The sequence below is a fragment of the Balaenoptera physalus genome (assembly GCF_965194825.1).
Source record: "Balaenoptera physalus genome assembly, chromosome: 19".
NCBI classification, from domain to species: Eukaryota; Metazoa; Chordata; class Mammalia; order Artiodactyla; family Balaenopteridae; genus Balaenoptera; species Balaenoptera physalus.
Genome location: NC_138900.1, coordinates 5,543,125 through 5,559,285, shown reverse-complemented (window position 1 = coordinate 5,559,285; position 16,161 = coordinate 5,543,125). Strand labels below are relative to the sequence as shown.

Genomic DNA, 16,161 nt, shown 5'->3' with positions numbered 1-16,161 from the left:
TATTACTTGTCTGCCTAGCCTGCTGAAAGCAACTTAGCCTGCATCATTTTTGCCTCGCGAAGCTTGAGACTGAAAATTTACCTATTTTCTGCAAGAGTTGAAGTACCAGGAAATTAGATAATTTCAGTGTCTTCTCACCTTCCCCGCCATCCCTGGCTCCTGGTACCCAAACCCGCCCCCTTGGCCTTCTGTACGTCAGGTGTCCCAACATGGCCGCCCCCCGGGGCCGCGGAGAGCTGGGCGCGGACATACTGCCTCTCTGGGAAATACCGGAAATCCGGTCGTCCTCGTTTCCTGAAACACCGCAGATCCACTTCGGCTGCCGTAGACGGAGCCGGACCGGTCTAGACGTCAAAGCAGTTCACAGAAGTACGACGTTTAGGCTCCTTGTAGGTTGGGGAAATCAGGTTAGTGTGTGGTTTTGTCCCTGGATTTTTTTTTTTTTTTTTTTTTTTTTGTCACAGTGGTGGTTTTGTTTCGCCCAAGGGTGACGCGTGGACTTGGTGCAATCTGGACCCATGAGATTTTTGCCGGAGGGCAGAGGGGGAGGGTAGAAGTGCGGAGGTGGATGTATTTAACGCGAAGCAGGAGAGTACCTGCTTTGAGGTATTTGAAGGGAACCGGACGCGGGTTTTGTCTATGGTTTAGGTTGGGGGGTGTCCTGGGAGTCAGTACGATCAGATTCTGTAGAGATCATTGCTCTTCCAGGTGTCAGGGCTTGCGGTTCTGCAGATTGCAGGGCGTACGAGTGGCACTGACGATGAGCGCAGTGTCGGGTTCAGGCTGGGGATTTAATTTGGGGCTCAGTGGTGTTGGGGCCTGGCTGGATGGTCATCATATGAGGGTGTCTGGCCCAGGTTTCGGATTAATAAGGAAGTGTTTAGTCAGTGTCTGTGGTACAGAGAGGCTTGTGAGGGCTGAGGCTTTGGACGCCGAGGACCCCTGGCTGTACTTTTTGGGTTGAGGTTCCAACTTCGGCTGCTGGGACGGAAGACGGTACAGCCCAGGGCAGTAGTTCGAAACCATCTGGTTTTCAGCTTTTTTGTGTGTGGGTTTTTTCTTTTTTAATTTATTTTATTGAAGTATAGTTGATTTACAATGTGTTAATTTCTACTGTACAGCAAAGTGATTCAGTTATACATATATGTACATTCTTTTTCATACTCTTTTCCATTATGGTTTATCACAGGATATTGAACATCCCTGTGCTATACAGTAGGGCCTTGTTGTTTATCCTGGGCTTTTAGCTTTTAATCAAGGAGTTGACTACAGACTGAGGGACTAAACCAGCAATTTCGATCTGTTTTGTATCGTCTCTGCTGCTTTCGCACAGCAAAGGCAGAATATAGTCGTGACAGAGACATTTTGGCCTGCAAATTTGAAAATCTGTGTCTGTTCTCTTTGCAGAACATGTTTGCCAACACCTGCACTCACCTCCTAATATTGATATATTGTACCGGCACCGTTACTTGCTTCCCTGACATACGTGAACACTTTGTTCTTTGCTAACAGAATCTCCATTTTGTTTAATTATCTATCCCTATGGCATGGTGACCTATATCCCAGTTTATTAGTAAGTCCCGGTTGGTCTTAGTCAGTCATGTGGTTCGAGTTCCCATTGGTAGTGATTGAATTAGTACTAAGAAATGAGCTTAGGTATATGGGGCATTTCTAGCCAACTGTGTATGTAAAAATCTGCTTTGGGGTTTCTGGGGGAGCATTTTCTCTTTTAAATAAGTAATGCCTTGAATCTCTTTTTTCATGTTGATAATGATACTGATGAAAATTTTCTGCCCTATTTTCTAATGTTAACTTATTCTTATTTCAATGCATTGGCTCAACTCTGCAATACAAAATTGAAAAGTGGGGTGGTAATGGACATTTTTGTCTTGTTGCTTACTTATAAATTCACTTGCTATATTGTCTGAAGTCAACATGTTTTCAGGAGGGTAAATCTAGGATTTCACATTTAATGACATGAAGGTATTCATAGTATTCTTTCAGACAAAAAAAAAATCTGTATTTTTTTTTTTTTTGGCCATGTGTAGCATGTGGGATCTTAGTTCCCCGACCAGGGATCAAACCCATACCCCCTGCAGTGGAAGTGCAGAGTCTTAACCACTGGACCACCAGGGAAGTCCCTCCCATTAATTCCTTCTGTCCTTTATTTGCACTTTCTCTTTTGACTCTAAATATTTATATATTATTGGTCTTTTCAAACAACAGGCTTTTAGTATTTTTGAGCTCTTCCATTTCTTTGTTAAATTAAAAGCTCTACAAGTGAGTCAGTATAAAAGGAATATATACATATAGGGACTTTCCTGGCGGTCCAGTGGTTAAGACTCTGCACTTCTACTGCAGGGAGTGAGGGTTCAATCCCTGGTCGTGGAACTAAGATCTCACATGCCACACAGCACGGCCAAAAAAAAAAAAAAAAAAAAGAGGAATATATACATATATACAGACATTACTTACATCGAAAACAGCATTGCCAGCACCCCGGTGGTGTTCTGTGAACCTCTCCCCAATTATATTACATCCTCACACCCGAAGGTGAATACGATCTTGTCTATTAGCAAGCACTTTCAGGCTTTTCTTTATGGTGTTATAACAGAATCATTCCTCATCATTATAGTTTATTTAGTTTTGCGTATTTTCAACTGTGTTTCAATGTAATTATACATCATGCATTTTTAAAACCATTTTTAAAAACTGAAGTGTAGTTGATTTACAGTATGTGTTAGCTTCAGGTGTACAGCAAAGTGATTCAGTTATACAGATATATAATCTTTTTCAGATTCTTTTCCATTGTAGGTTATTATAAGACATTGAGTATAATTCCCTGTGCTATGCAGTAGGTCCTTGTTGTTTGTCTACTTTATACACAGTAGTGTGTACATGTTCATCCCAAACTGCTAATTTATCTACCCACCCCCCATCCCCTCTGGTAACCATAAGTTTATTTTCTATGTCTGTGAGTCTATTTCTGTTTTGTAAATAAGTTCATTTATATCAGTTTTTTAGATTCCACATATGAGTGATATCATATGATAGTTGTCTTTTTCTGACTTACTTCACTTAATATGATAATCTCTAAGTCCATCCATGTTTGCTACAGGTGGCATTATTTCCTTCTTTTTTATGGCTGAGTAATATTCCATTGTATGTATACATACCACATCTTCTTTATCCATTCATCTATTAATGGACACTTGGGTTGCATCCACATCTTGGCTATTGTAAATAGTGCTGCTATGAACATTGGGGTGCATGTATCTTTTCAGATTAGAGTTTTCTCCACATCATGCATTTTTTGTGTCAGGCTCAGTATTTGTGAGAATCATTCACATTTTTGCACATAGGTGTACTTTTTTTTTCCTCTGTAACAAGGGTCAGGCAAATATATTATATAAATATCTACACAGTAAATATTTTAGGATTTCTGAGCCACATTTCTCTCACATGTACTTCTTTATTTTTGTTTTACAGTCCTTTAAAAACAAAAAAGTCATTCTTAGCTTGAAAGCTGTGCAAAGACTGTAGTTTTTCCACAGCATTCCATTGTTTGAATATTTGGTTTTTCCTAGTATTTATTAAACTTGTGTTGTTTGCATTTTGGTTTATTATGAGTAATGGTGCTATGGAAATTCCTGAGCGTGTCCGCTGGTTCAAATATGCTCATATTTTTGGAGGGATGTATTTCTTAGATGTATTCTCAGAGTGAAATTGCTTCTGGCTTGGAGAACATGTGGAGATGCAGGGAGAGTGACTCTCCTATAGGGGGCACTCCTTGCCCTTACACACATACCCTGCCCTAGGCATCTCTTCCATCTGGCTGTTCCTGAGTTACATCCTTTTATAATAAGTAAATATAATAACTAAAATGTTTCTCTGAGTTCTGTGAACGGTTCTGGAAAATTTTTGTTTTGTTTTTGTTTTGTGTTTCGTTTTTTTGTTGTTGTTTTTTAGGCCGTGCCGCGCGGCATGTGGGATCTTAGTTCCCCGACCAGGGATCAAATCCATGCTCCCTGCAGTGGAAGCATGGAGTCCTAACCACTGGGCCACCAGGGAATTCCCTGCTCTAGCAAATTAATCAACCCAAGGAGGAGGGTCATTGGAACCTGCCATCTGTGGCTGGTTGCTTAGAAGTACACGTGACAACCTGGACTTGTGTTTGCACATGAAGTAGGAGGTAGAAGCCAGTCTCATAGGACTGAGCCTTCAACTGGTGGGATATGATATTATCTCCAGGTACATAGCGACAGAATTGAGTTGAACTGTAGGACACCCAGCCGGTGTTGTAGCATTGCTTGGTGGTGTGTTCAAAAAACACACATATTCAAATTGGTGTCAGAATCGTACCTTCTTCTGGATGAGTTTCTTGTTATTACATTTCCCTCTTCTGATAGCACCACAAATTATGTACTTTAAGAAAATTACTAGTGTTCATTATGACACTAGAGATTACACATCACATGTAATTATTCTTTGTCAAATTCTTACGTTAATTAGTACTTCTGCACTTTCCTCTGACAATACAGTCATCTTAGAGCACCTCAACTTCATTTACCACCTTCTAATTTATGTACTATTATTTTGTATTTTAGTTTTTTATGTATTTAAAATCTCCTAAGATATTACCATTATTGCTTACAAGACATTGCTTCTGGTTTGCCCAGTACATTGGTCTTCAAACTGAAGTGTGTGTACTCACAGGGTGTATAGAAACGTTTGAGGAGGTTCCTCAGCGCACACGGTTTAAAGGAAAGCAGTGCCCAGCGCCTCTCCTCCCATACGGTCCCTTTTGTATAACTGAGCGGCCTGAGATTCTCCTGCTCCTGAGGCCTACTGCTGGGATGGATCTCGTTTCCCTCATCCCCTCTGACAGTCACCCCACTTCAACTTCACGGGATAAAGGAATACCCCCACCACAGTCAGAAGCTTAGGCTTTTTGGGCAGAGGAATAAAGTCTTCTGGGGCAGCAGTCTTCTGGGGACACTCAGCAGTGCTGTGGGCATTGGGTTAAGGTGAGCGTCCAGGAGCAGTGATAGCATCTGGGCCCAGAGGAAATGTACCCTCAGCTTGAATTTTCTCCTCAACCCACAGGTCCTGACTCTCCAGGACCAAAAGAATCAGTAGAAGGAGGAAGAAGTTACAGGATTTGATATCAGCATTTCTTGGGACACACTTGATTGAAGACAGAACAGAATTTAGGGCAGATCCAGAAGACACAGCGACAGAACCTCCCTGTTGCCAGCTGTTTTCAGAAAACAGAAGAAAATGATCGAGGCCCAGGTGACTTTTGTTGTTTTATTCTTTCCTTTGTTCCCTGATGGATTTGTAGAGGCCTGTAAAAAATCACTTCCATTATTCTGTAAAGTATAAATATGTGTATCTTTTCTCTGTCATTCATATATATATATATATATATATATACACATATATATATATACACATATATATATATATATATGAGAATGTGGTGTCTCTAGCTTAACAAGAAGATTTAACTTCTACACATTATAGAGACTTCTAATTGGATAAATGGATGGGTGGCTGACTACACAATTAGGGAATATTTTATTAGACATTTGCTTCTTCAATGGTTTATTAAAATAAAAACCCTGCTAGATATCTCGATGCAGCCTATAAAGTGGAAATGAGCAGAAAAACTTTAACATTTCTTCCGTATCATCAAAAGGACATCATTTCATTAAACACCACTGTTATTATAGGAAACCCTGACATTTGACGATGTGGCCGTTGACTTCACGTGGGAGGAGTGGCAGTTCCTGGCCCCTCCTCAGAAGGACCTGTACCGGGACGTGATGCTGGAGAACTATAGCAACCTGCTGTCTGTGGGTGAGGACGGCTCCCCTGGGTCCCTTAGAGGGTCCCCAATCAGTGGCCTCTCCTTTCTCAGCTTCTGAAAGCTCTGGAGTGTCTGTGGTGCTCTGAAGCAATAGATTCTTAGCCCCTTACCCAGATACGTGGGTATGTTCTCCCTTCTCCTGAGAGAAAAGCCTTTACTTTGTAGGTTGTAACATTGTTTTGTCCTCAAATGTAACACTCTGCTGTCTTCACAGATCCCAAGCCCAATTCAGTGGGTCTAAATCTGTTGTCATTTCCCATGAATAGGTTATAAAGCCAGCACACCAGACATACTCTCCAAGTTGGATCAAGGAGAACCATGGACGATGGAAGATGAAATCCACTGTGGAACCCATTCAGGTGAGTGAGAGACCAGCAAGGTGACAGGCGTGGAAATCACACTGTAGTTGGTCAGAGAAGAGTCACAGCTGAGAGGGGGTTGGACGCTGGGTAAGCAGTGCCTCCGTGCATCTCTCTCCCGATGTCAGACCTCTTTTTCTTTGTAGGAGTTTAGAGAAAAATATATCCTTTCTTAGGGAAGACTCTTGTCTTTTCTGGGATCTGTTTCTTCTTTATTTTACCCCCATCTTGATTTTTGTTTGCATAGTTTTCTTCTCCCTAGGATTCTCATATCTTTTCCTTCTTCTTCATACACTTCCACCTCCTTTTCTATGAAATTCCACCTTCCAAGGCCTGTCTCCAAAGATAAAACTTTGAATTGCTCACTGTCTTCTGGCTACTGCACCTTTCTGCTCCACTGGTAATGTTGATTTCCTTCCTCACATCCACCCCATCTTGGATGCCGTGCCCCAAAGTAGACTGGTCTTCACTGTGCCTTGTCCCCGCTCTGAGGTTCTCCAAAGGTTTTGTTTTCCATTTTACTCAATGATCTCCTAACCTTCCAAGTTTTCTTCATTCTAACAAGCTAATAAACTCCTTCGGTTCCCTGGAGAAGACTCCCAAATTGCTCTCTCCCCAGTGTGCTCCACCACAGGCTTGGCTTCTATATAATTTACTCATCTCAATGGCAGCTTTCCTGAGTTCCCAGTAACTGCAAGGACCTAGGATCATCTTCCCTACCAGGAAACCCTAGAGGTTTAGGTTCTCCCTTACTCCTGTGCATCCTCCATCCTGGCCATTCAGGCGTTACCTCACATGTCACCCACCTGCAGAGCTCTTTTCTGTAAAGGGGTCTGCTATTCATCAAGAATTTTTAACTAGGAAAGTTATTTTAACATCCTACATTCTCAGTTCCAGCCTCAACCAGACCATAACTCTTGCCTACTTCGAATTAATTCCTTTGTGTATTTACTGATTTTGAACTTTCTTCTCGTTCATTGTAGACCTTACCATTGTATTCACTTCCTGAAAGCTTTCATTTCTTTCCCCTCATCTTCTGATAACATTAAGTCCCAGGTAGGGACTTCCCTGGCAGTCCAATGGTTAAGACTCCACGCTTCCAGTGCAGGGCACGTGGGTTCAATCCCTGTTCAGGGAGCTAATATCCCATGTGCCATGTGGCACAGCCAAAAAAAGAAAGTTCCAGGTAACCATGTTACCTGTCACATGACATAAAAATTCTTCTTTTAGTGATCGCCATGACATATCATCTTGTTCACACAGAGATTTCCATCTTCTTTCCTAAACCTCCCAATCTGTTTCATACATGTGATTGCTTCCTTGATTCATTCCTCTATGAATTATTTTTTTGATAGTCTAGTGTAAGCTGGAAGGTAACAGCAGTTGATAAAACAAACAGACCAAGAGCTTTCATTCTAAGAGGACGAGACATCAATTTAATCAAAATTTAAAATAAATAATATGTCTAGGGGGTGAAAAGTGCCGTGATGGAATGAAGTTGCATAATGGATCTCTCTGAGGTGCACATTGTAAGTTAAATGTGCTTGGAGTTCTCTGCTGTGTCATTTTCTTTGTCTTTTTTTTTCCTTTCCTTTTTTTTTTTTTTTTTTTGTCTTCTAGTTTTTTCTTTTCTTTTTCTGCTGTGTCATATTCTTCATTCCCCTCATGCAGACCACAACAATGGATCCATGCGGAGGCCTGTCTTCCTCCAAAATGAGCCCTGGTTTCCTCCACCTCTCTTCCTCTCCATCATTCCTTCCCGCCAGGTTTCCCAACCTGCAGCTGTTTTCCTTGTGTCTATCTCTGCCCTGTAAAGTGGTTTTACCCACCTACAGTATAGGCTCCGTGAACACGAGGAGTATGTTTGTGAATCCCCAACACTAGCACCGTTCCTGGTACACAGAGGTGATCAGTAAGGATCTGTGGAATGAATGAGTCCATCCCTCCCCAATTTGGATGAGGTGGCCCTGCAACCTGTGGTCTCCTGCTCACAGGAAATTGCTCGTATTTTACAGTATTTAGAAAGTAACCAAATCTGTATTTATTCATTATGACTGTTTTTTTCCAATGTATACAGAACATTAAACATGGAGTTTTATTAACATTCATACCATAGGGTCATCACTAAAAAGACACCTCACATCAAAGTATTTTTAAAAATACCTTGGGGCTTCCCTGGTGGCGCAGTGGTTGAGAGTCTGCCTGCCAATGCAGGGGACACGGGTTCGAGCCCTGGTCTGGGAGGATCCCACATGCCGCGGAGCAACTGGGCCCGTGAGCCACAATTGCTGAGCCTGCGCGTCTGGAGCCTGTGCTCCGCAGCAAGAGAGGCCGCGATGGTGAGAGGCCCACGCACCGCGATGAAGAGTGGCCCCCACTTGCCGCAACTAGAGAAAGCCCTAGCACAGAAACGAGGACCCAACACAGCCATAAAAATAAATAAATAAATTTAAAACAAAAAAAAAAGGTTCCATAGGGAAAGCAGTTAACATCATTGGCTGTTAATCAGAGTTGTTCCTTTTAAAAAAAAAAAAAAAAAAAAAACCTTTATTCCAAATCTGGAATGTGGAGGATTTCATTCTTCTTTTCTTTCCTAGAAGTCTGGAAAGTTGATGGTCACCTGCTGGAGCACTTACAAAATGAAAGCATGGAGAAGAGACTAGAACAATGGCACAAACAGAACCCACTGGAATATTCTGTTCATCGGAGGAGAACTCATTTTCTGTTCAGGCAAAATCATGGTATGTTTGACTTACATAGAAAAAGTATGAAATCAAATTTAACTTTACTTTCCAAGAGCAGGAGCTATGAAATAAACAGCCCTGCTGAGTTTACTGGAGAAGTCAGATCCTGTCTCCATGCTGACAATGAACAATTTCATACTGAAATTAAATTCCCCACAAGCCAAAAACTCACCAGCACTAAGTCCCAATTCATCAAGCATCAGAAGACTCAAAAAATAAAGAAATCTCATGTATGTGGTGAATGTGGGAAAGCTTTCATCAAAAAGTCTTGGCTCACTGATCACCAGAATCTTCATACAGGAGAGAAGCCCCATCGATGTAATCTATGTGGGAAAGCCTTCTTCAGAAAGTTCAAGCTCACTGAACATCAGAGAACGCATACAGGAGAGAAACCTTATGAATGCACTGAATGTGGCAAAGCCTTCCTCAAGAAATCAGGGCTCAGTGTCCATCAGAAAACCCATACCGGGGAGAAACCATTTATATGCAGTGAATGCGGAAAGGGCTTCATCCAGAAGGGAAATCTTATGGTGCATCAGCGGATTCACACAGGCGAGAAACCTTATATATGCAATGAATGTGGAAAAGGCTTCAGCCAAAAGACATGCCTCACAGCACACCAGAGATTTCACACAGGAACGACTCCCTTTGTGTGTGGGGAATGTGGAAAAACCCTTTCCCAGAAGACAGGTCTCATTAAACACCAAAGGACTCACACAGGAGAGAAACCCTTTGAATGCAGCGATTGTGGGAAAGGCTTTATCGAGAAGCCGCAGCTCATTATACATCAGAGAATCCATACAGGGGAGAAACCTTATAGATGTAGTGAATGTGGGAAATCATTCAGAGGGAAGTCAGTCCTCAATAAACATCAGAAAACTCATTCAGTCAAGGTGGAAAATTCTCCCTCAGAGGGTCACAGGTCCTCACAGAGCAGTGTTGTCCTCCAAGAGAAAAACCTTAATACAGTGACAATGCAAGTACCTTCTGTGGTCCCTCAGACATCAGTCAACATCAGTGGGCTCCTAGCAAACAGGAATGTAGTCATAGTGGGACAGCCTGTGGCCAGATGTGCACCCACAGGAGACAGCAGAGGGTTGGCACAGGAGAGAACCCTTATGAATGCAGTGAATGTGGTTGTGCCTTCAGTGGTCAATTATATTTTATTTTATGTCACAGAAAACCAGTAGGGAAAAAAATTAAGACATTCTCTGAGCGAAAATTTCTAGTTCATATGGTGGCTAAAAAGTATACACTGAGAGAAACTATAAATGCTGAGACTGGGAACACATGACCTACTCATCCAATTACGTATATGCCTTGATACTGAGGCATAATCTGATGTTAACCCAAACACATACACATCAATTGCTCTGTTGTGTCAATTAAATAAATGAAGGAAGCCTGAGTTCAACTAAGTGGAGCAAATAAGGAGGTGAATTTTTTAAACATATAATTTGTTTCTGGAAGGTTGCTATGGGGGAAAAATCACAAGAGGTCTAATATTGGATTGGTGGGCTATGGGGCGTGTATATATCAATTCAGTTTCCCTGGGCCAAGGTGAACGATGAATCTGAAACTGGGATGTCTTCCTTAAACTTTCAGAAGTTTATATTATGCAGAGGGACTAATGAAACAACAGCCTTAGGCTGAGTCAATTTGGTCTTTCACAGAGTATTTGTCAAATTCGTCCTTGGTATATGGTTCTGTTCCAAAAGCTGAGGATACTGTGATCAGAACAGAGAAAGCTCATGGTCCCCTGTAGAGACCATTGAGGTAGTCGGATTATCTTTAAGTGGCATCTCTACACTCAAGCTAATTTAGTGAGAGGATGTAAGTATCCATAATAAGTGAAATGGACCTGGAGTAATTGGCTCAAGGGAATATGACAATTTATTGTTGAAGGAGCATCATTTGGGGGATGGGGGAAGGAGTTAATAATGGTATTTAAGCACCATAGAACACAAGTTTTTTTTTAATTTATTTTATTGAAGTATAGTTGATGTACAATGTTAATTTCTGCTGTACAGCAAAGTGACTCAGTTATATGTATGTATATATATTCTTTTTCATATTTTTTCCATTATGGTTTATCACAGAATAATGAGTATAGTCCCCTGTGCTATACAGTAGGACCTCGTTTTTTCAAGTAAGTTATTTTTTACTTTTATTTATGTATTTATTTGGCCACGTCACACGGCTTGTGGGATCTTAGTTCCCTGAACAGGGATTGAACCAGGGCCCTCAGCAGTGAAAGTGTGGAGTCCTAACCACTGGATCGCCAGGGAATTCCCCAAATAAGTTATTTTTTTAGATGCCTATTTGTTACCTCCACGAGGAAATTATAAATTCCTTAATTTTAGTGGCTTTCTTTAAATTTTAATGTTTAAAAAAATTGAAAACCAGTAAGATGAAAAATCAGTTCTTCAGCCACATTTCAAGCACTCAACAGTCATGTGACTTGTGGCAATAGAATTGGACAGCACAGACAGCAAAATGGTGAGACAATGGGAAGATGTTCTACCGTCATTTCCATTGTACCAGGAAGTTATATTGGAGAGTGCTGGTTTCTATGATTTTCGGTTTCCCAGCACAGAGGGGGGAAAAAAATTCTTATCATCTCTAGATTTGGAAAGTGAATGAATAAACTAATGGGCTAATCAAAATGTATTCTGTCTGTCACTGAAGGGAAAGACAGTTCTAAAGACCAAAATTGACACCCCAAACTGTTTGAGGTTAGAGAGACTTAACTGATTATAAAGGGACAAAGCAGAAACGGAAAATGATTCCTAGAATAGAACAAAATGCAAAATGAGAGCCTTAGTCTTTAAGAATGGTGGAGTGTATAGGGAGTGGGGGGAGGTGAGATCTTCTTGGAATGTCTTGGAAATGAATCCTGAGATTTGTCCACAGGCCTAACACCTGTGAAGAGTTGCCATTTAAAGATCCTGGCTCCTCTGTGACCTGCTGAATTGAGACAGGTGTCTTCTATCTCCCTCATTCCTTCCTGCTGTCCTCGAAGTGGGGTCTTTGCTGTCTCCTTTATCCAGAGTTCTTTCCCATGATCCCATGAGGATATAAGATCCCAATTACAAACAGTCCTACTCATAGGAAAAGACATGGAAATTTGCCGTGCTGTGGCCCACTCAGAATTCAATCAAAATCCTGGGTCTGGGTAATTTACTCCTCCAGAAACGTTTTAAAGCGCCATCACTGTGCAAATCACTGTTTTACACAGTGAGAAAACATCAGTGAGCAAAACAGGCAAAGGAACAGCCTTTATGGTGGACCATATAATCTAGTGAAGGGGAGAGATGGTGAGAGAGATTACAAAATGTCAGGAAGTGATAAATCCTATGAGGAGAAATGAAGTCTAATAATAGATAGTAATTTATAGTAATCTGTAGGTAGTAATGAGGGAGATTTCCCCCTCCCCAAGGAAAGGCTTTTCTGGATATAATTTGAGCCAAAACCGAAGTACTGAGGGGAATCACCCTTCAGAATATGTAACCAGAGAACATTCCAGGACTGTTTGTAATAATTGTCTATGACAAACTTCCTGCCTCAGATTCTCTGAGAAACTTCATGCAATTCCTGAGTCACACCCCACACCTCCTAAACCAGAACCTCTGGGGCTGGAGTCCCGGACTCTGCATTTTTAACAAGGGCCTGATGCACACCTAATTTTGAACATATTTGTCCTAAATCCTGGGCTACGGTCCCCATCACCACCCTCACATTATAATGGGATGGATTCAGGACAGAGAGTCTCCAGCAAAGAATCAGTCACGAGGGCTCCAGCAACCTGACCCTCAGCTCCCCTCCACTTCCTGTCCTGTGACTCTCCACTTCCAGCCAAGGCATGGTCAGGCAGGCTCACTCCTCGAACTGATCAGCTGGGGCCTGGGATGGGCTGGCCGGGCTGCCCTGAGCTCTGAGGGCCACGTTCTGAGCTTACCTTTCAGAACTTGGCATCCCCAGGTAAGGGAGGCCCAGTGCATGCCTAAGCCTGCTTCCACACCCAGGATCCTTACGATTTCAATAAAGATCACCCTTCACCTCAAACAGTGGTTAGGAGTGGGCAATGAAGTCATACTGCCAGATTTTTTTTTTTTAATAAATTTATTTATTTATTTTTGACTGCATTGGGTCTTTGTTGCTGTGCCCGGGCTTTCTCTAGTTGCAGAGATTGGGGGCTACTCTTCGTTGCAGTGTGCGAGCTTCTCATTGCGGTGGCTTCTCTTGTTGCGGGGCACAGGCTCCAGGCATGCGGGCTTCAGTAGTTATGGCCCGTGGGCTCAGTAATTGTGGCTCGCAGGCTCTAGAGCGCAGGCTCAGTAGTTGTGGCGCACGGGCTTCATTGCTCCGTGGCATGTGGGATCTTCCCGGACCAGGGCTTGAACCTGTGTCCCCTGCATTGGCAGGCAGATTCTTAACCACTGCACCACCAGGGAAGTCCCATACTGCCTGATTTGAATCCTGCCATGCCAGCCCTGAGCTGTGTGCCTCTGAGCATGTTACTCAGCTCACCTCAGTTTATCTTTAATATCTGCCTGGATAGGTTTATTGTGAGAAGTAGATGTAGTTAAAATAGTGCCTGCCAAATGCAATTAATAACAGTATTATCATTAGTCCTAGTGAGGGAGGACTTTCCTTTCTTTCCTCCTATCTTCTGGGTCCCTCCTTCATTCTTCATCATCTTCAACAGTCACTTCTTCAGTGAAGCTTTCCCTCACTCAGCCAGGTTCCCCAATTTCTGGCCCTCCATAGAACTATGTTCCTCTCTCCTTATAAGCCCTTTATAGACTTGCAGTTTTATTTTTCCTGGATTTAGATGTGTATTCCCCATCAAGATTGGATTGAAATTGTTTGAATAGGTCAGAGAGTCATGTGGTTCAAAACTTAAAACTATATAAAAAGGTGCATTTATGAGTCTCACTTTTACCCTGTTCTCAGTTTGTTTTCCCTTGACCTTCTGGCTCCCACAGGTAAGTTTTATTCTGTCTCCCTCCAGTGTTTTGTTTTTTTTTTGGTAGTACAAGCAAGTAGATACTACTTTTTGTCCCTTTTCTTTTCAAAAAGCAGCACATATAAACATTCTCTTGCACCTTTGCTGTATTTAATTTTCACTGAGCAGCATAGAACCTTGACGAAGAGAATACTGTATCTTGCAAGCCAAATTCAGTTATTCATTTAATAGTCCATTATTGAAAACGTCTGTTCAAGTTTTTGTTCTGAGCACTGTGGATACAAAAATATTACAGAGTTTCTGTCTGAGGAACTCATAGTACATTTTGGAGGGCAGTCAAATTAGCATATTATGATGGTCTAGAAAGATAAATGATCTTCAGTCATCCCTTGTATAGACATGTTTTCTCTATTGGATGCCTTTTATACTTCCTATCGTTAGCACCACAATACAGCTGCAATTTTATATTTAATAACTGTATTATTGTTTTTGAGACTGACCTGGGAGGTGTCCGAGAATGCTATCTGAAGAAGTGACATCTAAGATGACTCATGAAAGAACAGCCATAGTAACTAATATTCTCTCATTGCTTCCTGTGTGCCAAGGACTTCAATGGAGGGAAAGTATCTGCAAATTCCTGGTAGCATATGAGACCACAGGGCATTGGGAAGTGGAAGGCAGGGAGTAATGGAAGATGATAATGTAGAATCTGTTTGATGTTTGCTTGTATACAGTCTTAAAAGAATTCTCTTGAGATCTTGCTTTAGTCTGTAATCAGTATACTAATTCAGAGTTTCATGGAGGGTATGGTAATAAACATGGTGTGGTACGGAAAAAAAAGACGGTTGGAGAGACACCTTCTAAGAAGGGACCAGTGAGGTGGCAAATTCAGTAGTAATTCAGATAAATGGACTAAAGCAATGAGGGCGAGTACAGGGAGTGATTCAGAAGTTATTTCTGAGACAGCATAACAGGAATTGGTGGCCAGTGTGACAACATTTAAGTTTTGTTTTGGCTTCGTCCTCTGACCTTTTCACAGCAACCTCCAGTAACCTACAATCCAGGTAACACATCTCTATTCTTAATTTATTGTGTAATAGTGACAGCTAGATGAGAAACAGAATAAGGGAGAATTCAGTCTGGAAGGGAGAAGGACTTCCATTTTAGAGTTGTGTAGTTTGAGGAGCTGCGAGACTGGAGCAGGCAGTATGTTTTGATGCTGTGTTAATAAAATCTTTTGAGTTTAGTGGGTACTTAGTGAAGAGTCCATCTCCACGCCCAAACCCCAAATATAATCAAAATTGTAAGTTTTACTTAATCCATTCAAGAATTTGAAATGCATATGTTTATTAATGTTTGCCATGTGAGGATCACATTATAAATACTGGAGGTCAGTATTTCATCCTTTTGAAGTCACTTAAAAAATACTCGTAATTCTATAATTGGCTTTTTAATGGCTATAAACCGTTCTGTTGAAGGAATGTGTTTAATTTACCAAACTATTCACCTGCTGATTGTACATTCAAGTTATTCCTAGTTTTAAAAAAATTTACCAAAATTTCTGTGGTTAATATAAAAAGTTTTTAACAAAGATTCTTAGCATTGGAATGTCTACATCAACGAGAACGAAAGATTTAAATTGTATAGATAACTCTAATAAATTGCCCTCTAGAAAGAATGTATAGATAATATCCTCTACTACCCCTTTGCCTGCATAAAATAATGGCTAATATTTCTTAAGTGTGTTTATTTTATTTGGGAATGATGCCAAACAGTATAACAGCACAGCTCACCATTTAATTACTCTGAAATGCCCTTCGTTTTTTAAGGAAACATTCGCATACATTTGAAGCCTCACCCCTCTCCCTTCCCTACTAAAGGCAGCCACATTCCCAGGCCCCTGTGGGCATCGGTGTTCACAGAGCCCCGCTCTCAGTATCGGCCCCGCCCCTTCAACAGGTCTCAGACCAGCCGTACTCATTCCCATCCCCGCTTTACCTCTTTCCCAAATTTCACCAGGACTCGAAGTTTCCGTGTTTTGTCCAGGGCCTGACCGCCGCCTTTACAACGTGTCTCACCTCCTGCAAACTTCGTTGACCGTCCCAAGTTTCCTCCTAACACTCGCTCCTCGGGTCTCTGCCGAACGGAACTGCACTTCCTGTAAGATGGCCGCCCCCTTGCTGCTCCTCCGTCGTGGCTCACGGGCGCCGCCATCTC

The 16,161-nt window shown here is 41.7% G+C and overlaps 1 protein-coding gene and 1 long non-coding RNA gene across 3 annotated transcripts; one reads left to right on the top strand and one right to left on the bottom strand.

Annotated features, from left to right (window-relative positions):
- The first annotated feature begins 436 nt into the window (after positions 1-436).
- On the top strand, positions 437-13,086 carry ZNF350 (zinc finger protein 350). Of its 2 annotated transcripts, none has more exons than XM_082437315.1 (5): positions 437-606; positions 5,107-5,295; positions 5,736-5,862; positions 6,139-6,231; positions 8,829-13,086. In XM_082437315.1, exons 2-5 carry the CDS (start codon positions 5,281-5,283, stop codon positions 10,163-10,165), a joined length of 1,572 nt encoding a protein of 523 aa, XP_082293441.1. In that variant the 5' UTR covers positions 437-606; positions 5,107-5,280; the 3' UTR covers positions 10,166-13,086. The 2 variants fall into 2 exon arrangements, with proteins under 2 accessions (XP_082293441.1, XP_082293440.1); XM_082437314.1 differs by lacking the exon at positions 437-606 and adding an exon at positions 4,265-5,027.
- Positions 10,788-16,158, bottom strand: LOC309648577. The gene is made up of 2 exons (XR_014256719.1): positions 15,943-16,158; positions 10,788-14,216 (listed from the first exon to the last, which is right to left on the bottom strand). It is a non-coding gene; the product is annotated as an uncharacterized lncRNA (long non-coding RNA).
- Positions 16,159-16,161: the final 3 nt, after the last annotated feature.